At 30.3% G+C, this 22,515-nt stretch overlaps 1 protein-coding gene across 1 annotated transcript; it reads left to right on the top strand.

Moving 5' to 3' along the window:
* Positions 1 to 6,319: 6,319 nt before the first annotated feature.
* LOC114712343 (uncharacterized) lies at positions 6,320 to 10,065 on the top strand. The gene is made up of 8 exons (XM_028896865.1): positions 6,320 to 7,053; positions 7,141 to 7,327; positions 7,883 to 7,977; positions 8,120 to 8,779; positions 8,898 to 9,378; positions 9,484 to 9,612; positions 9,773 to 9,834; positions 9,948 to 10,065. Exons 1-8 carry the CDS (start codon positions 6,320 to 6,322, stop codon positions 10,063 to 10,065), a joined length of 2,466 nt encoding a protein of 821 aa, XP_028752698.1.
* Positions 10,066 to 22,515: the final 12,450 nt, after the last annotated feature.

The following is a 22,515-nucleotide window of genomic DNA, read 5'->3' as shown; positions in this document are numbered from 1 at the left end:
ATCATTTATTGATACACTATGCAATGCTGCCTCATTAAAAACCTTGCTAGGAAAACCCAGTGGGACAAAACCATAGATAAGAAAAAAAAGAGTACAGCATGTATCAATTTCCCCTTTTGGCAATATCAGTTGACATCTTCGAGCCTACAAAGTCTAATATAACGAACAACCCTTCCAAATATTGTAATGAGATAAAAACGTAAAATATGAATTTCATGATCTTCTGAAAATCATGAGACGAATAGTCCTTTTATGGCTTATCCACACATGGATCATACTATGATCTCTTGACATGAGGATCAAACAAGAATACTTTATCTATATAGCCATTAAGCTTAGTTTTGGATACTTTCAGATAAAATAATATTACCTCCACGGTATCTTTAAAGTAATGAAGAATATTTTTAACTTCATTCCAACATCTTCTTGTTGATAAAGAACTATATCATGCTAATCAGCAAATGATAGCTCAAATTCTGTATAGCTAGATGGATATATAAATGCTTCAGTGAAATATGGTACTTCTGGACCAAGTGTTTATTCATTACCTTCTAGAGGTCTAAATTGATCTTTAGTCCATATCTAAAGATCTTGCAACTACCGAAACATATAATGGATGTTGCTTATCCACATAATGGATGTAACTTATCCATATGTATTCTTCCGAAAGCTTTCATTTCAAACTTTTTCTTTAAGTAATTCGCAACTTTTGAAAACTCATCAGGAGTTTTGATACTATCATCATAAATAATGCTGATAATAAACTCATTTTGAATCTTTTCACAAACAAACAAGTTGGAATATGTTTACATCATTCCTTCAGTCAATATTAACCACATATGTCTCATATAGAGACTTACTTGAATAGTGTCCTTGAGAACATAATTGTATGCTTCTAGAAACTTAAATCCTTCAAGGATTTTCATACATTATGATCCATATCTATTCATATATTGGATCGTTTATATTTATATAAGGATTTGAATCCTTCTAGGATTCACATATAATTTTACTACATAGTGAGTCACTGTATTTTCTAGACGTATAAGAGATATTTTTATATATTATCAAACTGCCAGATTAATAAGATACATAAAAATTTTAATTCACCACAAGATTGTATTTCTCTTTTCTTGTACAAATGCCCATTACACTTCAGGTACTTGGGTTAGAAATACACAAATCTCCTGTTATAATGTTGCGTCTTTTCTTTTCTATTGGCCAATCATTTTTCTGTCAATATTTCATAACATATTTATATATAAGATCCTCATTTGATCATATGATATCATCAATCAAATTGTTGTCGACAATTTTATTCCTTTATCAGTCTCATTTTCTTTTATGACGTAATACTTTATGATCCATATCTATTCATATATTGGATCGTTTATATTTATATAAGGATTTGAATCCTTCTAGGATTCACATATAATTTTATTACATAGTGAGTCACTGTATTTTCTAGACGCATAAGAGATACTTTTATATATTATCAAACTGCCAAATTGATAAGATACATAAAAATTTTAATTCACCACAAGATTGTATTTCTCTTTTCTTGTACAAATGCCCATTACACTTCAGGTACTTGGGTTAGAAATACACAAATCTCCTGTTATAATGTTGCGTCTTTTCTTTTCTATTGGCCAATCATTTTTCTGTCAATATTTCATAACATATTTATATATAAGATCCTCATTTGATCATATGATATCATCAATCAAATTGTTGTCGACAATTTTATTCCTTTATCAGTCCCATTTTCTTTTATGACATAATATGTTGAGATCTCTTTATTGCTTTCAGACACTTAAACTTCTTCAGGGGTCAAAGAGTTATGTATTAACCTCTTTTGCAATTCATGCCTCCTTAGTATGATCATGATGATCATTTGCTCCTTTTTTTTTTCTTTTGGAACCGATCATAATATCATGCTTTTAGCATGTCTTTAAGAATGGGAGCATTTTTAGCCAGAATATAAGAATTAAGAATTCTCACATGGGTCAGTAATTGCATCTGGCAGATATTAGTAATGTTTTACGAATGCAATACTTTATGAACTTCTAGTTCATACTACTATATTTGAGGATCTACATTTGATAGTGAAAATGCATTCTATGTGTTTTCTTTTCCAGCTATACATTTTCTCCCCCTCATATTGGGAACATGTAATGTAGGTCTCTCAAATCCATAAATCTCCTTTAGAAACATTATTTTACTTCATTTAGAGACAAACAAGAATAAGGAGATTCTTATCCAACAGTGATCCCAACTTACTTTTAATATCCATCTATGTGCATTATTATAGTGAAATAATAGATATTACATGTTCTAAGATGAAAAATGTCTGGATCCTGACCAAAAGTCAATTATAATGGGAGAATTCATAATACATTATTGGCTTGATGCATTTATGTGCAAAAGTATAGAAAATCAATCATCCCAACACTCAAATGGGAATTTTGTTCTCATAAACTCTGATATAACTACTTATGGAGGCTATTACTAAGCATATAATCATTAGCAACGTGAGGAACAATCACTAGCAATCTCAACAAGAATCATATTGATTGCATAATCAAGAACTTATGTACTCCATGTAATTCTCTAAACATATTTGCAAACTTCAGGTTGCAAGTTGATCATAAATACCTGTGACCATTTTATAAATGCATCTTTCATTTATACAATGTTACTTTAGTCCACATGATATCTAAATGGGCCCATATATAAAGTTGATATATTATAAATCTGCACGGATCTGATTTTGAGCATAGCTAGCAATGTTCTCTTATTTAGTTCTTTTGAGAACAAACAACACATAAAAATTCTTGAATTATATATCATTTTTAAAGAATCTTCTAGTTCTTTAATAAATGACAATGCACATTTTTCATGATATTTTGCATCATTATGATCTGGAATGATCTGACCGGTCATGCCAAACTATAAATGTATAAACTTCTTGTTTATTATAAAATTATTCTCAATTATTAGTAAACTTATTGTTACCATGTTATATTATTCATTTTTCACATTAATATTTCATAAGGAACATGCTATCAATTATAGATTTTATCTTCAGGATAATGAATCATTATATAACTCTTCTAGAGCGTTATTTTTCATCTTTTACCTAATGGTAAAAACCTGTGCACTCATGGAAGGTTGAGCGCTATTGACTCTTCTGGAGCCTTTTTCAAACAGAATATAAGATATAAACAATGATATTAATATTAATAATAACAAATTTCATCCAACATAATTCACACTTGTATTTCAACAATCTCCCCCTTAAGTGTGAGTCATATAAATATATTTCTCTTATTTCTATATTTCAAATAGAGTGAATATAGTAAGCTAATAATATATATTTAACTTGAAAATCTAAATGCTTCCTAATTCAGATATAATAATAAATTTCAATCCAATTGCGCTATCACCTTAAAACCCTTTGATAAACAAATATTATAACATATATAGTTGTTTAGGAACTAACATATATTAATTTTTCACTATATGATATACTTTACTTCTAGTTATGCTTTTTCAAAGTATGAAATACATTTTTTTTTCAAAACATAAAATTTTATGGATATTCGTTATTCAAAAACTTCACTTCTTTGTGTATATTATGTAATGCTTCAAAACTTATTCATAAAATTATAAATCCAACAAAAATTTGAGAAGATCTACAAAGACTAAAATCAAACTATATAGTTATGAAGATTTAAATCATAAGCCTTCAGAGCTATTTATAAGTTAGTAGTCTTCAAGACTCTATATAGTAAATATATATTTTAAAAATCATCTGTGTCCCTTAATATTTGAACTATAAGTCTTCGGGGCTTTAAAAACATCATAAGTTATTATTTTCATGTCATTCAATAACATAAGTGTAATGGTTAATGGCCATTTAGTAATAGAAAATTATAATATTGATAAATATCAAATTGAATGTGAAGAATATATGAGAATAAGATAAGAATAAAACTTAAATTTTAAATTAATTAAATGTAACATGAAATAAAGAGAAAAATGTAAACTCTTTTACTAATACATCCTTTACTATATAGTCATTAGTTTTCTAGGCTACATTATTTATAATTCTAATTGTCATAATTTTTCTTTTATAAACAAACCATATAATGATCCTTCTCATAATCAAAACTATATGACTTCAAGCCATTTAATAAAGAAAATAAAGATATATGGCATCTAGCTATTTAATTTCAAAATAAAAAAATTAAAGATATATGGTTTCTAACCATAAGATAAAAATTTGATGTTATATGGCTTTTAGCCAATTAATAAAATAAAAAAATTAAATCTTTATGACTTCTAGTTATAAGATAGAACATCAAAGTTATATGGATGCGAGTCATTTAAGAAGATATAGAAAAATTATATATAAATATATATGACTTCTGGCTATAAAATAGGAAATTTAACATGATGTATATAAATAAAGATAAATTAAATATATATGACTTCTGGCCATAAAATAAAAAATACAAATTATACGGCTTCTAGCTTTTTAATGAGATAAAAAAATTCAAATATATATGGCTTCTGGCCATAAGATATAAAATCAAAGTTATATAGCAACTAATCATTTAATAAGATAAAGAAAAATTAAATATATAACACTTCTGGTCAAAAAATAAAAAATTCAAATGAAATGGCTTCTAGCCATTTAATAAGATAACAATAATCAAATATATATAAAATATATATGTATTTCTTATTTTATTCAAGTGTACTCAATACATTATACATGGCCTCTATTTATAGGCACAGCTTTATACCTTTGATAGAATCTACAGATTACATAATAATATGATATAATTGTGGGATACAGAGATAATAGGAGATATTAGAGATTATAGGAGATAATGGGAGATATATAGACATCCACAAAGATATTATTATATTCATAACATATAACTTAATATAATTTTTCTTGAATACTGTTATTGAGAAAAAATCTAAATATATACATCCATAATTGTCCCTCTCTTAGCCCTAACTCTAAAAGATAGCCACCAAACCCTCTATCGATTATTCAGTTTTCCAATATTATACCACGTTGATCAAAATTTATCCAAGTATTATCTACACATTCTGTAAAAAATAAATTCTTTTGCTCTGTGAAACATACATAAATCTATCACATTAGATAAAAGTAGAATGAATAGACCATATTATTTTACTTTTTATTACATTAATTCTTAATATATTATTTCTTTTTTTCCATAACAATTTTATTTTAAATAATCAACTAAACACATTTTGTTATAGATTGAACAGGCCCGCGGGGGTCTCATAAATGAGTTACTCCTCCCGTTCTTAATATAAGGCTTTTTTAACTGATTTGATTATATTAAAGAAGTTAGATAAGTTAGTTAATTATAAGAAATATGACATGTTTTTTTTAAAATATCATAATCATCTTTCTTAATATTCTTCCTCTCTCATTTCTTTGATTATGGTTGAGAAAGTATTCATAAAGGTGATTTAGAAAAAATTGATAAAAATGAGAAATATGTCTTATATTTAGGACTAGAATTAACTTAGCCGGAGGAGTATATTATACTTAATTGAAAAGAACACTTGTTTATATTTGAGGTCTAAGGTACCCACTTAAACCTAAAGTAGTTGGTAACACACGAAAAAAAACGCAAATCCCTATTAGAAGTTTTAATTGTAAGTTTTTTTTTTTTGGCAGGAAAAACAACATTCCTAAACAAAAGAACCTGAACCCAAAATGCAAGTCATCTTGTGTGTAACAAAATCCTTATTCTCTCATATTATTGTTGGGACGTTGGGTGATTGAGATATTTGTATGCAGTTATCTAAAAACCTATCGCTTCTTTCCCTCTTCGTCTCTGCATGCCATACTCCAATGAAACAAAGCGTCCCTTCTAATTATAGCGACGCGAAAAAACCTTTTTCTCTGTTTAATTAATTAAATCACATATATCTTGAAGGCACAAAGAGTTCTAAATATAGGCAGTGAGAGAAACCAAAAATGAGGTAATGATATAACATTGACGACTGGGACATCCTTAATTAATAATGTCTGTCCTCTATTTTTGTTCAATGATCGACGATCTATGTACTCTCCATCTCCTCCTCTAGTTTCAGAAATTTAAGACACATGCGTCTTTGGTTATGCCTTTTGTGAGGTTGGCTTCATCGCCGCATGTTTTCAATCTCACCATGATTTTGGTTTGTTCCTCTGCCCAGCCAATCCCGCCATTTTGATTTGCAGTAATATATAGCAGAGAAGAGAAGAGAAGATATTCCTTCATTAATGGCGTCGTCCCAGGTTGAAATTGCTCTAACATCGCCTTTTGGTTGTGTTCTGAGAAAATATAATCATCATCGTGAGAGATGCAGGGAAAGTACTTCTCGAGTTTCTTCATCACAAGGAACAACTTTCCACCAGAACGATAATGACAGAAGCAGCTTTGTGGTCGGAGATCATCATGTAGCAGCACGAATTGACGTTGTTAAGAACATGAATAACAGCAACGTGAATAATGATGCTAAGAACAGCAACGTAGGATTGACGAAGAAGGAAAAAGAAGATGAATCCTTATCCTCGTCGAATGAGAACAACAACAACGACCCTAATAGGCAATCACAAATTCTGGATCGATGGGCTGCAAGAAAAGCTAAAGAAATGGTATCAACAATTGAGACAGAAGCTGAACTTTTGGAGAATCTGGGTAATTCTTCTTCAGCTTCGTCATTATCGTCATTATCAGAAACAACATTGAATAATCGTGGAGCTTCGTCTCTTGTTCAAATATGGGAAAAGAGGTTGAATAACCTGAACCACCAACCACTAAAGTGCAATACAACAAGCAGGACATCATCGCTTGGGTCATCAGATGTTGGAGAACTCATGGATGAATCATCATCATCATCATTGTACTCAGATTGGGTAGGACCAACAAGTACTGATACAAACGAAGCTGCATCATCATGTTCAACCCCAAAAGTGGCAGATATCATCAAGAGATTGAAGGAGAATAAATATGGGCAAGATCAACAAAGTAATAATAATTCTAATTCAAATAATAATAATAATATGATGATGATGGGATCGTCATGTTTGTCATCAAGTAGAGATCAACAAGGACAACACACAAGCGTGGTGCTTCATCATGTGGCGAGTTCGCCTCGCTTCCGAGGCCGTCGAGCACTCACAGATTTGCTTATGCAGATGGAACGTGACAGACATGGAGAGCTCAATAATTTGGCTCAGCTTGCACCTGTTTCCAACTTTTCACAAAGAGGTCGAGGTCGTATTCAGGTAGAGTAACTAGACAGGAATGAGTTCATGACTTGTGATGATGTGTGTGTGTGTGTGTGTGTGTAGTTACAACTTGTTGATAATTAATTGCTTAATCTTTATTGCAGAGAAGTTATAATATGCTTGTTTCTTTTTTATCAATAGTTAAAGGGATCTTAAGATGGGAATGTGAGGTGCTGCTAGCAATTTTTTTTCATAGTTTTATTAATATCTCATTTTGATTGTTTGGTATTTTTGTCTTCATCTTGAACTCATTAACAAAACTAGGGAAGTAACATAAGGAGGAGGGAAGCTATCACTTACTCCTATATATAGATCCATTTCTTAAAAGTTTAATATTTTTAAAGTAATTTTTTCTAATTTTATCTTGTCCTACACTTGTCCATAACTAGGGTTTTACATAGAACATGAAGTTGTAATTTGCTATATAAATAAGAAGACAAGACAAATAAGTATTCAAAAGCTAGTCATTTCTCTATTATATATCTACTTGTATAAATTATCTCCTCATTATTCATTTGTTTGCTTATAGAAAATTGCATTAATTCTTTGCAGTCACTCTTGCGGCTTAGATTATTAAAACGACACCATGAATCAACAACATATGAAAAGAAGAGACAACCAAAAGGGTCCACAATTATGCACCTAAGGTATGATAATTATTTGACACAGAAATCTTATTTTTTCGCCGCTTCTTAATGTCAAAACAAGACACACACACACACATATATATTAATCATCATTCTGTGTCATATTTGGCATAATTGTTAAAAATGTACCAATAAAATGCAGGGAAAGATTTAATGTAGAAGTAAAACAAGGAAGTACAACTCAGCCAGAAATAGATAATTCAAGAAATACCCACCTTAATCAACCCGAAAGCCCTATTCCTGTTCATAACCCCATTGGCGAGCACAGGTCGAACCCGATCGGGTCAGACCCGGAGGTCAACATGACAAATGGCTGCCAAAATGACAATGATGACGATGCATATGATCACACAGAAGCATGTGCTCATAAACCAGAAGAAGAAGAAGTCAGTGCAAGTTCAGAAACAGTATGCTTGGAGGCTCAGAACAATATTGCATCACATGAAGTTGGCGAGACAAGAACTTGCTATATGGTTGAATCAGATGCAAATCATGAGACAAAAGAAGAAGCAGAGCTGGCAGAGGTAAAGCAGGATCATAGTGCTGAAACCGAAATCAATTATGTGGATAATGGAACAATAACGAATACTGAAGATCAAGATGAACATGCAAGTGATGAAGGGGAAGATTATGATGATGTTGATGATGATGACCGTAATGATGACGACGAACATTATTATGATTGGATCAGTCCTATTGCTCGCCCCAGAAGCTACTGGGAAGATCGTAGGCAAGCCTGGTACAAGGAGATGCTTGACACTGCTTCTTCTGATAAAAGAGAGATACGTCAACTTCTTGAACGGTACGTATGAAACTTTTCCTTTTTTGGTGATTTAAAATATTATCACAGTAGTGAAGATACTTACATTGTAAATTGAGCATATTATATTGATTTTGAGTAAATATGAATTTGTGTTCAGAAGAACAGTTTCAACTTTCCTTTCAAGTGACTTCAGAGAGAGAATGGACAAATTGATGGAATACCACATAGGTTCACAAACACATTTTATCAGTAGCCAAGAAGATGATGAAGACAATGGAGGAAGAATGGGCCAACTAGTGTCATTTTCGGAACAACATATACAGCGCCGTGGTCATAACCTAGAAGAAGCTGAAAAACAAGAAGAGGTACAAAAGGAGGAGGAGGAGGAGGAGGAGGAAGAAGAAGAGATGTTGAGTAATAACAATGGAGGTTATAATGAAACCAGTGATGATGGCAGTCAATCATCATCGTCAACAAATAATCTTATTTCCTCTTCTCCAAATATGTCATCATGGAGCTATAGAGACAACGAAGCTGCCAGTGATGATTCTGAAGACAGAGTTGATGAGTCTACTACATCATCTTCAACACAGCCTTCTCAATCTCCTACTCGCCAGTGCATTAATCCTCATTCAGTGGTGAGTCCTCGTATCATTTTAGCTTATCATCTCACTACAGTACATACTTCGCTAAAAACGAAGGAGATAAGTAATATCTAAGATTACTATCTATGGCATTGTTAGGAAATGGATCTGATATGTGATATGAGAGGGCAAATGGAGCAACTATACAGAGAAATGGCTGAGATTAGAAAATCACTAAAGACCTGCATAGATATGCAGATGATGCTACAAAAATCAATGAAACGCGATGTTAACACAGGTTCGCGCAAATATACATACATATCTGTATATATTCTTTTACATATATGAACTATATTATGTCAGCAGTATATATGAACCTAATGAAATAATAATGAACATGACAGCACTTAGAGAAAAGAAGAAGAAGAGGAAGAGCAATGATCAGAAGCCACCAAAGAAAGGCAATTGTTGTATCTGCTATGAGAAGAAAGTCGACTCACTTTTATACAGGTACGTGTGTGTGTGTGTGTGTGTGTGTCTATATAATATCTGCCTTATAATATAGAATTCAATATGTATAATGATGTGAATGAAGTTGAATGTGATGGTGATTTGATTTGCAGATGTGGGCACATGTGTACGTGTATGAAGTGTGCAAATGAGTTGCAATGGAACAGCGGCAAGTGTCCAATATGTCGAGCTCCCATAGCTGATGTTGTGAGAGTTTATGTGGATGCATAGATATCAATTATCATTCATAATGATGAAGGCACAAATTTGAAGTCAATAATTCACATGCATATACTTTTTTGTAAAACTAATTGGTTCAAGTTTTTCTAGGAGAAATGCATATTCAACAATGTCTTGGTGCGTTATATTAGCTTTCCATTTTTCAATGTAACTTTTTTCTTCATCTCTTTTCTTTATGGTTTTCTGTTGGGTGAAACCACTAACTTATACTCTTTTATGCTTTAGCTAGCCCAATATGATTAGGTTTGAGTCAGTTTACTGTCTAGTTTCTCCTGCCCCAATCGGAATATATATAGTTTTCCCCATCTTTAAAGTCCAAGGATTCAAATGAAAAGAAAAGACTCCTTGGGAGTTATTCTATATTATTTGGGAAAAATTATCAAATATTTTACACATTTTATCAAAAATTGTAGAATAATATATACTACGGAGGTTCTTATTATATGACTTTTTTTTACATTATAAATAAAGTTTTATAATTAGAACAAGAGGTAGTATTACACTAAGCAAACTGTGAAGGAAAAAAGGTCATCTACCATCTTTTTTGCTTAATGATGTGCATCATCGTAACATGTTAATTTAATAGAAAAGATATGAGAATGAAATAATATTTGCCTTTAAACTTTTATCATGAAAGATGCCTCATAAGACTTTTAAAAAAAAAAATTAGACATTTATATATGACTGTGAGCTTTTCATCACATAAATTGTTTCAATGGTATCATTAAATGAAATGCATGCAATTGTTAGAGGAATTCAAAATATAAATACACGATGGTTCAAGACAAAAGTTTAACCAGAATAAGAAAAAAAAAAGGTTGGGAAAAAGTCCCTATTAAAAATTTTATTTTAAAAAAGAACTTAATAAATTTTTATATATCATTACTCTAATTAAGACTCTTCTCATGGATAAAATTCTCAATAAGAGATTTTTCCCAATGTTCCGTAAGAGAGAAACAAACAAATTAGAATAAAACCTTACTTTTATTGTAATAAACAGTAAGGTTGGGCTTAACAGAAGAGACAGATCCTTTACAACAAGATTCAAATGCCCCTAAGAAACATGTCTACGTTTAGTGTCCAATAAATCTTTAAACCAAAGAAGAAGAAAAAACCAAAAAAAGACGAGTTCACTTTTATGGATTTTAGTTAGGGCCGTGACCCAGATTATCAAATATTGGGCCCCAGTCCTCAGTATAATACCTAGGGTCTAATTTGGTGGATCGGCAGATTTCAAACAAAGTATATCCATTGCAGATTTTAAATTGGTTTTTTTTTGTTTAAATCAAACTTACTGGTCCGTAATCCAGAATATATCTGTGTTTGTGAAATATTGCAAGTGAATAAAATAAAAAGCAAAAAACCAATAAAAGTTAGTCTAATTGATAAGAAATCAGTTCATTACTCACAAAATTATGAGTTTAAATCTCACTACAGATATGAGAACCTCATTGATGGGTAATCTATAAATACTTCTATAAGCACTATCTAAACATATAGGTTTAACCCAAAAAAAAAAGTAGAAAAATGTAAATCAAGATTCACCGAGGGCTTTACTTTTTGTTATCTATGTTTCTTCCTCTTTTTCTTTTTCCTTTTGAAAAATAGAGATACTTGCATACAATCGTTTCCTGTCAAAAGACACAAAGCTAGGAGGCGAAAGATTGTAAAGTTAATTGCGAACAACTTCTCTTTATATCTCATTGGATCCAACCACCCCAGTTACATATATGTACATATACATATATATTATTTAAAATGTTAGGATAATATTAAAGAGAGAATATTATAGAATCTTGTTTTTGATGAAGAAAATATCAAATTTATTGTTGAAATGTGCTCTCTAAAGAGTCAAAAGGTAGATGCAAATAGTTTGTGCCATACCTCATGTTCTTCTTTTGTTGTATGCCTAGTATCGTCTACTATAGTCTAGAGCTTAAGTTAAAGTTCTAATAATCACTTACTTTTTAAAAAAAAAAAAATTGGGTTTTCCAGATTTTTTAATAAAATAATTATGATTATTTTATTTCTACTAGATTATCTGAGGGAAGCTAGAATTTATATTCATTATATATTTTGTCTTAAAAATTAAAAAATAAATTGAATGGGTGTGAGTGAAAATAAAATAAATTTAAAATTCCAAATTGTTGCTCTAATTGAATTAATGAAAATTCCTATTTACAGAAGTTGCACCAGACAACACGCATTGGTTTGGGGCTGGGAGCATTTAAATTAAGTGTTTTTGTATTTTATAAAATAAATTTTTTTTTGTAGAGAAAAAAATTAAAAATAAAGGTCATGTCAAAATCCCAAATTAAGAATTATTACAAAAACCATAATGTCATTTGTTTTGCCAGTGTGATCAATTACTATTAAAATATAATAAACAAGATTGATTTAAAATTTTAAAATTCAAGAGGCATGTTTTTGAGATTTTTCCTTTCATACACTTATTTCACATGACATAAAACTGCTTAAAACAAGATGTCGTTTTTAGCTCACTTAATGAAGGGAGTAATATTGGGTTCGTTTGCATTAACGATTAGAAAAGTAACTTTTAAAAAAGTAAAGTTGGATAAAAATTCAATTAGATAAGTTGAATTATATTTGGATTAGAGTTTAGAAAAATTAGTTTGCAAAAGTGATATTGATAAAAGGTTGTTTCGATTATAATTGAGTAAAAGTAAGTTTGGTTGTGAAATTACCAAAATGGGTATGAGTTTTAATAAATAATGAAACATAGTTAAAAAAATGATTTTACATAATACCAAGGAACAAAAAACCGGACCGGAGATTAAACCGGTCAAGACAGTGGGTTAAGGGTTACTGGTCAGACCGTGGTCAGACCGGGGTCGGACCGGTCATATTAAAATAATATAATTTAATTCATAATATTAAAAATATCATATTGATTATTAATCAATATATTTTTCTTGACCAGAAGAGTACTAATCAATATTTGAAAGTTGAAACAGACAAATTTGTATATTCTTCGGTTTCAAGCTAAGAGTATTTATACTTTACATATCCAGAATCAATTTCATCTAATCTCCAAAGGAAACAAAATCTATATTATTTCAGCAAAAAAAAAATTCATCAACTACTTTCTTCTCCTACTTCAAATGTTCAGAAATCAAATGGAAAATTTTTATCTTCTCCCTTCCCAAACCTTTCGACAACCAGAGAGAAAGAACAAACAAAGGCAGCTCTTTAATCCTAACAACACAACCTAGCTGAAAGGGAAAATTTTCGAGCTTACCCACAACTCAATGCACCGAAGGGACAACGCTGATCGGGATTTGAGGGAGACCTGCGACTTTGGAGTTTCGATTCTGCCTTCTGCGAATGCTAATAGTGAAGGCCAAGCAGGAGGTGGTGAGCGAGGGAGACTTGCGAGCTTAGAGCCTCAGACATGGGATGCGACTGCGAGGTGGAGGCCTGCGACTTGACTTTCGGTTCTGCGATTCTGCCTTCTGCGAATGCGAGTGGTGAAGCTGAAGCAAGACGAGGCGAAGGCGACCGCGATGTTGGGGAACGGCCGAACAAGGACCTCTGCAGCCAACGACGCCAGGGAACAGGGATCTCGGAGGAGGCGATTTTGGCTTGGGAGGGAAGAGCCGGCGCTGCGCAAAGGAGAGGAAGGGAAATGAGGGAATTCGAGTTAGTGAGTTACTCGACCGGAGGAAAAGAGAAGAAGAGCTTTTTTTTTAAAAAAATAAAACGGTGCCGTTTTGGGATTCTGAAAGGCAAAAAAAACAAACCGGGTAACCCACTGAACCGGGTTACCCGTTTAATACCGGTTTTTTCCCGGTTAAACCGTTTTTTACCGGTTCATTAAACCTCCGGTTCACCATCCAAACCAGACCGGACTGCAGACCGGTTCACCGGTTTTCCGGTTGAACCGGCCGGTCCGGTCCGGTTTTTTTTTCCTTGCATAATACAATGAAATTAAAATAATTTAATATAAAGAAGTCAAATTGAATGAGTAAATTAAATTTTAAACTTCATTAAAATCATAAAAAATATTGTAAATATCATATGAAGCATGAAAAAAAAAGAATTAAGATAATATAATGAAGAAGTAAAATTTAATGAGCGAAATAAATTTGAAAACTGTAGAGAAATCATAAAAAATATTTTTAAATATAAAGTGAAACATGATAAAAAAAAATGAATTGACATACTACAATGAATTTAAATGAGGAAAGGCAAGAATAAATGAGAAGAGGCAGGAATAAATGAGGAAAGGCAGGAATAAAAATATATCTGACAAGAAAATAATTTTCCAACAGTCCAGTATAAGCACAATGCAATTTTAAAAAGCTCCTCTCTTGTAACTTATTAAAACGCACGGTCTAATCAGTGATTTGGAGTTGAAGTGGGATCTTCCAAAAGCTGTCCCAAACACCCTTACATGACTAATCGGCTTTATCCACTACTTAAACATCATTTTGGCCCACAAAACACCCATCCAAACAGGCAGATTGTCAAGTTCAAAAGTTGATTCTCTAAATTTAACATTTTTACGCTTTTAACTAAACTCTAACAATTGTTTATTTCACTTTTAATTTCAATTGTTTGTATCTGAAATATATTTAAACAAAATTATTGTATTTTTATATTTTAATTATTTAGTTATATTTTTTTAATAACTATTTATTCATGATGATTGACAGGAAAAAAACTCATGACATTGACAACATTAAACGAGAGTACAAATAAATGAAAGTAGCCACATGATTGTGGCCTCCACGAGAAGTACTCGGCCCAACACGCCGAAAAAGAGTAAAACCTGCCCAAGCCAAACACACACAGTGCTCAACTTATTAAGAAATTAGATTCTAGAAGCCCAGAATTTGTAAGAGAGAAACAAGCAAATTAGAATAAAATGTTATTTTTATTCTAATAAACAATGAGGTTGGGTTTTGCAGAAAGAGCTAAGGTTCAAATACTCCTTAGAAGGATACTTACATTTAATGTCTAATAAATTCTTGAACAGAATTGTCTGTACTTAGCAAAACAAAAAAACAAAAAATGAGTTGAATTTTGTGAATTCAAGTTAGGGCCTTGACCCAGATTATCAAATGTTGGGCCCCAGTCCTCAGTCTAATATCAAAGGTCTGATTTGGTGGGTTGGCAAATTTCAACAAGGTATATCCATTGCAGATTTTAATTTTTTTGTTCATCTAAATCAAATTACTGGTCCTTAATCCAGTATATATTTGTGTTTGTCAAATATTACAAGTGAATAAAATAAAAAGACACAAAGCTAACAAGAGTTGGTCTAGTTAATAAGAAGTCAACTTATAATTCACAAAACCATGAGTTCAAATCTCATTATTGATATAAAAACCTTATTGATGGGCAATCGATAAATACTTTTACAGACAGTCTCCGAGTCTATAGGCTTAACAAAAAAGACAAAAGAAAACTGTAAATCAAGATTCACCTAGGGCTTTACTTTTTGTTATGTATATTTCTTCCTCTTTTTCTTTTTCCTTTTGAAAAATAGAGATACTTGCATACAATCGTTTCCTGTCAAAAGACACAAAGCAAGGAGGCGAAAGATTGTAAAGTCAATTGCGAACAACTTCTCTTTATATCTCATTGGATCCAACCACCCGAATTACATACATGTACATATACATATATATATATATATATTACTTAAAATGTTAGGATAATGTTAAGGAGAAAATATTATAGAATCTTGCTTTTGATGGAAAAAAATATCAAATTTATTTTTGAAATGTGCTCTCTAAAGAGTCAAAAGGTAGATGCAAACAGTTCATGCCATACCTCATATTCCCCTTTTGTTGTATGCCTATTGTCTACTATAGTCTAGAGCTTAGGCTAAAGTTCTAATTATCACTTATTTTTTCAAAAAAAAAAATTGGGTTTTCAAGATTTTTTTTAATAAAATAATTATGATTATTTTATTTCTACTAGATTATCTGAGGGAAGCTAGCATTTATATTCATTATTTTAATAACTATTTATTCAGGATGTGGACAAGAAAAACCCATGACATTGCCGACATTAAATGAGAGTGAAAGGAGCCACATGATTTTACGATGTGGCCTCCACGAAATGTACTCGGCCCAACACGCAGTAAAAGGAAAAACCTGCGCAGGACAAACACAGAGTGGTAAACTCATTACGTATCCAAGCCGACCGTTTTCATATTAAGAAATTAAATTCTAGAGGCCCAGGAATTGCCGAGAATTTGTAGTCAAATAGTACAATATTCTAAATATTTTTGCTGGAGAACTTTTTTTAAAAAAATAAATCGCCCATTATATATTACTCCCTCAGTTTCTTATTATAAGAGACATTTAATGCTTATAGCATGTTCCTATATATAAGAGACACTTAAAAGTTGTCTCTACTTTTTTGTGTTGATTTCCTATTTTACCCATATTTATTATCTCCAACTCACACTCTCTCTCTCCCTCCCACTTCTCTTTCTTTTAATAATTTAATTATTCTCTCTCATGCTCTCTCTCCTTATTAATGAGGGTATTTTTAGGAAAAAAATTATACTTTTTACACATTAATTGTTCTTAACTAATTTTAACTATTTTTTTGATCAACGTGCTTCGGTTATTTATCTCTTATAATAAGGAACGGAGGGAGTATATTATATTATACCACCGTATGTATATTACTAATCCCTAAATTTTTTTGGAGCCAAAATTCTCTTATAATTCCTTTAACTTCTTTTGGCAGTGATGTCATGGTGTTGAAAGGAGGCAGGTAGTCAAACTCTCTATTTTATATTCTGATTTTTAATACAAAATTAGTTGAATAATTTGATTAAATTTTAAAAAATTAGTTAAGTTAGTTATTTAAAAATAAATAAGTATTGTATTTTTTAAATGCCCTCAATAATCATGCGTATTAACTAAAACTGTCATTTGATAAAACATTTAACATATGTAATTACTATAATAATTATCTTAAGAAAAATAGATAAACATGGCAAATAAAATAAATTATGATCTTATATTTAAAATCAAATTGAATATTAAACCAACTTTTATATCAAGTATCGGAGGTAGTGTATTTCATGTTTATCTCTCAATCGTGATAACGTTAAAAATAATCGGATATATATATATATATATATATCTATATATAAACTCCAGGGACGATGACACTACGTACGTGAGTTTATTCGCTTCTCACCATCCTCGATCTCTATCTTTCTGTCCTCTCTCTCCTTTCAGAAATACTACGCAAAATATAAAATCCATAAGTTAATATAATTTTTTTTTTTTTGTGTAGACGAAGCAAGTTATGACTATTAAAAGTGAAATAGGTCATGATGCTATTAGATTCGATTTCTAAAAAACTCGGTTCAAAGCGAGACTTTGGGTGGACAGACCAGAATCCCTGAGGAGGTGTTGGGGTTTCAATTCCTAACTTAGTAAAACCAGGTTAATATTATTTTAATTTATAATATTCGATATCGTTTTAATTTTGGCTCCTGAAATTCTTAAATCACTCATTTTGATTTCTAAAGTTTGATTTCATTTTGTGTTTGGTCAAAGTTTTTGGTTCTTGAAATGAGAACCAAAACCCAAAATGAGGTTACATTTCAGGAATCAAAACTAATTGTTTTAAATTTTAGGATTAAAAAACAAAATGAAATTAAATTTTAGGAATTGGTTTCAAATTTCATAAGCTAAAATTAAAATGAGATCAAATTTTAAGACCAAAAATAATATTAATTATTTAGTAATTTTGTTGAGCTCTCTCTCTTTATTTATTTATTTATTTATTTTTGTGTAACTTAGGGTATCCTCAAATAATTTTGGGTTTAAGACTAATCTCTATCAGATAGAGAGTATTAAAATTAAAACCTTCCTAACAAATATGTTTTCTAAAATTTAAACTGATTTTTTTTTTTTTAAAGGATGAAACTGCGTATCATCTTAATTATAATCTTTCTCCACGTGTCTACTCCTTAGTTATGAAACTTTCCTGTTTAACGAGGGAATTGAAAGACGGATCTGGTGGAAAGTTCAGGAAAATTCATGAATAAAGAATAATGACGTGGCCGGGGGAGAATAAAATTAATAGTACCATATTTTTTTGCCAACAAATAAAATTAATTTCCCAAAAAATATTTTGCGAGACGGGTTTTTAGTTTTTACCGACTAAAAAAACGAAAAAGAAAAAGTGTGAAAGAGAGAGAATATTCTAATCAAATTAATTAAATAGACTTTATGTTAAAAAGAAAAAATTCTAATTAAATCCATTTGAAATAGAAAAATTCTAATTTAAACCTACACTTTTAACAAATTCTTAATTAGGCCAAGAGGCCTAACTGGAGATTTCTAAATGTTGCTAAAAGACCAAAATGTCCTTCATAATTAAAAAGCCTAATTTTAGTTTTAATTCTTTTAATTGAATTTAGCTAACATGTTTTTTTCTTTAAACATTATCACATGAAAATTTGGCCAAAAACATTATCATATAAAAAACAAAAAAAGAAAAATAACGATTATAGCCCATAAAAAATAATTAAAAATTCAAGATAAAAAAATACATAATTTCTAGATATCTATAGAATTGCAAAAATATGGAAACTAATAAAAATTTTACGATTTCAAATGTAAAAGATTAACAAGATCAAAGATTTTTTTTTTTGTGTGAGAAAAAGACCAAATCAAATATTCATGGAATTCTTGAATATCTATCAAAATTAATTTTATTATTTCACAACTTACAATGAGACTCATTAATTCATCTTCAATTTTCCGGTCTTCAACATTTATTCAATATCAAATTTTTATTATATAAAAAAATAAAAGGCTATAAATTCTAAAGTTGACATAAGGTTCACAATTACAAAACACACCTTTGAGATAAAATCTAAGAAAGACCATGTCCTCATTAGTAAATCTACTAGAATAATTAAAACTAAAATTAGATTTACACCTACATTCAATTTTCCTTTTTGATTACAAAGAGGCATTCCGGTCTTCTAGCAACATTTGAAAATCCGTAATAAGGCCTCTTAGTCTAATTAAGAATTCGTTAAAAGTATAAGTCTTAATTGAAATTTTATTATTTTAGATAGATTTAATTGTGATTTTCCCTATTAAAAATCGGAGGAGTATTATATTCTTTTGCCAACAAATAAAATTAATTTCCCCAAAAACTTGGCATGACTCTTTTTGGTTTTTACCGACTAAAAAACGAAAAAGATAAAGTCAGAAAGAGACAGAGAGGGTAATCATGAAGAAAACATGTGAGGTGTGGGGGCACGTGGCACAGTGAGAAGAGTGGGTGGATGCATGATTGATTCTCAGGGTCCCTCCCGCAGGATATTCGGCACGGCCTTTGACGCTGCAAGACTCCAGTCCCCTCTGTTGTGCCAACCAGGAACACCTTAACAGCCTCCACCCCACCCTACCTCCCCAAATTTAGGAAAATTCGTAGCATTTCTTTTTATTTCTTTTTTGCCAATTGATAATTTCAATTTTTTATTTTTTATAATTTTTAAACATGTTAAATTATATAACAAAGTGAAAAATTAGATATCTTTAGGATAATAATAATTTATTCTGACATTATAATTATTTTTGCAATTTTTGAATCATTTTTTCATGAATCATAAGTAATCGGACTATATGTATATGTTATATAAATTGTTTTTCAGGGGTGAAAAATTGATAAACTACAGAAGAGCTGAGGTGAAGATTGAATAAAATATTATTGATAATTATTGATATATTAATAAATATGATAAAATTTGTGCTTGAAGCTGACGGGGTTCTTTTGTTGGGGGAAAAAAATAACGAAGGGGTTATTTTGGAAAGTTGCTAAGGAAAAAGATGAGTCTGGGGAATGGGCGTGACGGCGGATAGAAGAAATGATAAGGAGATGAGAATGAGAGAGGAAGAGAACGCCAAATTGGGCATCAACATCACTCCAACGGTAACAAGTTCTGCTGCGCCCACCGACTCAACATTATTCTATTCCTACTCTTTTTTAAATACGTAAAAAAATATAATTATATTTTTATTATTGATGATTAGCATTTTGTTTATGGAAGATTAAGGCCAAAAAGCAAGGGGAGGGGGGCAAAACAAAAAAAAAGGACCCACACACACTCACATATATATATCTTTATCTTTCAAGCTGGCATGGCTCTCATTACTATGACTTTGGATCTCCTTCCATCATTTTTTACGGTCCTAATATTCCCTTTCATTTATCTCCGCTTTCAGCGCCCTTACCCGCTTTGCTCAGTCGCTATCCCATTCCCATCCATCAATCATCTCTGTTTGTTTCTCTTATGGTCCCTCTTTGGTGCTCCCCTCGTTTCTTCTTATAAATAATTTTAGATTGGAAAAATTATAAATAAAGACTTCTAAATATATAAAATTACAATTTGAGACTTTAAATTTGAAAAATAGTAAATAAGGATTCGGTCCCATTTTTACAAATTAAAATGTGGATAAAATGTCTGAAATGCCTCTCAGTCAAATTGTGATTTAATCTACTGAAATTGTCATTCGCTAAAGTGAACTTGTCATTTCCTATAGTCAACTCGTCATTTAGTATATCCTCAGCTAAATTGTGATTTGGTCTCCTGAAATTATCATTCACTAAAGTAAATTTGTCATTTCTTATAGTCAACTTATCATTTGACTGAGGGGCATTTCAGACATTTCACTCATATTTCATATTTGTACAAGTGGGAACGGGTCCTTATTTGCTACTCCCTCCGTTCCTTATTATAAGAGACATTTGATGCTTATGGCATATTCCTATATATAAGAGACACTTAAAAGTTGTCTCTATTTTTTTGTATTGATTTCCTATTTTACCCCTATTTATTTTGTTTCCAACTCATACTCTCTTTCTCTCCCACTTCTCTTTCTTTTAATAATTTAATTGTTCTCTCTCATACTCTCTCTCCTTATTAATAGGGGCATTGTTGGAAAAAACATTATACTTTTTACACATTAATTGTCCTTAACTAATTTTAACTGTTTTTTTGATCAACGTAATTTAGTTATTTGTCTCTTATAATAAGGAACGGAGGGAGTATTTTCTAATCAAAGTCTCAAATTAGAATTTTACATATTTGAGGGTTTTTATTTGTAATTTTTCCTTTTAGATTTCATTATATAGATAAAAAGTTAATTAAAAATAATAAATAGATAAAAAGTAAAAAAAATTTCTCTAAAATATCTTTATTTATAAGAGAAAGAGTATAAGAGCGATAATAAAAAAATTATGATAATGAAAAGAATCATAAGAGAGAGAAATGATAATTTGGGAATTGAGATAATAAATATATTGAGCATTAAAATAAGTAATTAATGGGGGTAAAATAGAAAACTTGTCATAAAAATTTGAGACAACTTGCAAATATTGTTTATATTTAACGACAAGAGAAAAATAGTAGTTGTTACTTATAAAAAGAGATAAATAAAATAGTATGTAAGAACTAGAATTCTAGATAAGAAAGCAGAATTAGAAACAGAATTCTAACAAACATGTTTAGTATGGTAATATCTGAATTATCAAGAAATGCAATTCTAGTAAAATGGCCGGAATTTGATTAGGCATTTATTTAGAATTGCTTAATATAAGCATTTTTACATAAACTAATACAAAATCCTTCTTACATAATTTATCCCATATTTCAGAAAGCATGATTGAGAAGCTGTTTTTAAATACCCTAATAATCATTTCCCATAGAATAATCTTCTCCTCGTTTTTTTTTTATACTTTTTTTCTAAAAAGGTGTTTTAGTCTTTTTAATATTTAAATACATAAAAAATAAAAATTTGTAAAGATTCCATTTACTACTAAACATATTCTTATAACCCAATTTTTATTTTAACTGTAATTTTTTTTTTTTAGAAAAATCTCCCATCATGCCCGATAGCCTTTTGTATTTTTCTGCCATGAATATAATATACGTGTATTTAGTTTTTTTCCTTTATTTCTTGAATCAAATACGGGTTAAGCTCACTGTTTGGTTTTTTTTCGTATGTAGTCTTCTTTCTTTAAATACAATTTACTTTTAAATTGACATTTAAATTTCACTTTGTTTTTAAAATTTTGAAAAATAAATTACTAAAAGCTGATTTAGAATGCTGAATTGAGATTGATATATCTTTAAAGGAAAAAATTGATAACTACCTTATGTATTCTATTATTTATGTTATACTATATTGACATCCAACATTTATTTTTTATTAAAATTCACAAAAAATTTTGAAATTGCTATATCTCAAATAAAGAATTCTGACAAAAATATGTTGTATTTGCAAATTTAGTATTGTTAAGAATTATCAAAGTATTGTTATCAAATCTGATTTGGGATTTAGTAATCAAGAATTTCAGTTTGAAATTTATAGCCTTTTGGTGAGATCTTTGCCTGTATATTGCTTCTCTTGTTTTTATGAACTA

This window comes from Neltuma alba, unplaced genomic scaffold (genome assembly GCF_004799145.2).
Source record: "Neltuma alba isolate B1F8T4 unplaced genomic scaffold, ASM479914v2 tig00001827_pilon, whole genome shotgun sequence".
NCBI lineage: Eukaryota > Viridiplantae > Streptophyta > Magnoliopsida > Fabales > Fabaceae > Neltuma > Neltuma alba.
Note: the sequence above shows the minus strand (reverse complement) of the source record. Positions and strands in the feature narration are given on the sequence as shown.

Bases quoted from the DNA above. Each gene is read 5' to 3' on its own strand.
- LOC114712343 (XM_028896865.1), top strand. From the start codon at position 6,320: ATGGCGTCGTCCCAGGTTGAAATTGCTCTAACATCGCCTTTTGGTTGT. The intron at 7,054-7,140 runs GCAAGATCAACA...GTCATCAAGTAG, and splicing joins TTGAAGGAGAATAAATATGG to AGATCAACAAGGACAACACA. The intron at 7,978-8,119 runs GTATGATAATTA...AATAAAATGCAG, and splicing joins TCCACAATTATGCACCTAAG to GGAAAGATTTAATGTAGAAG.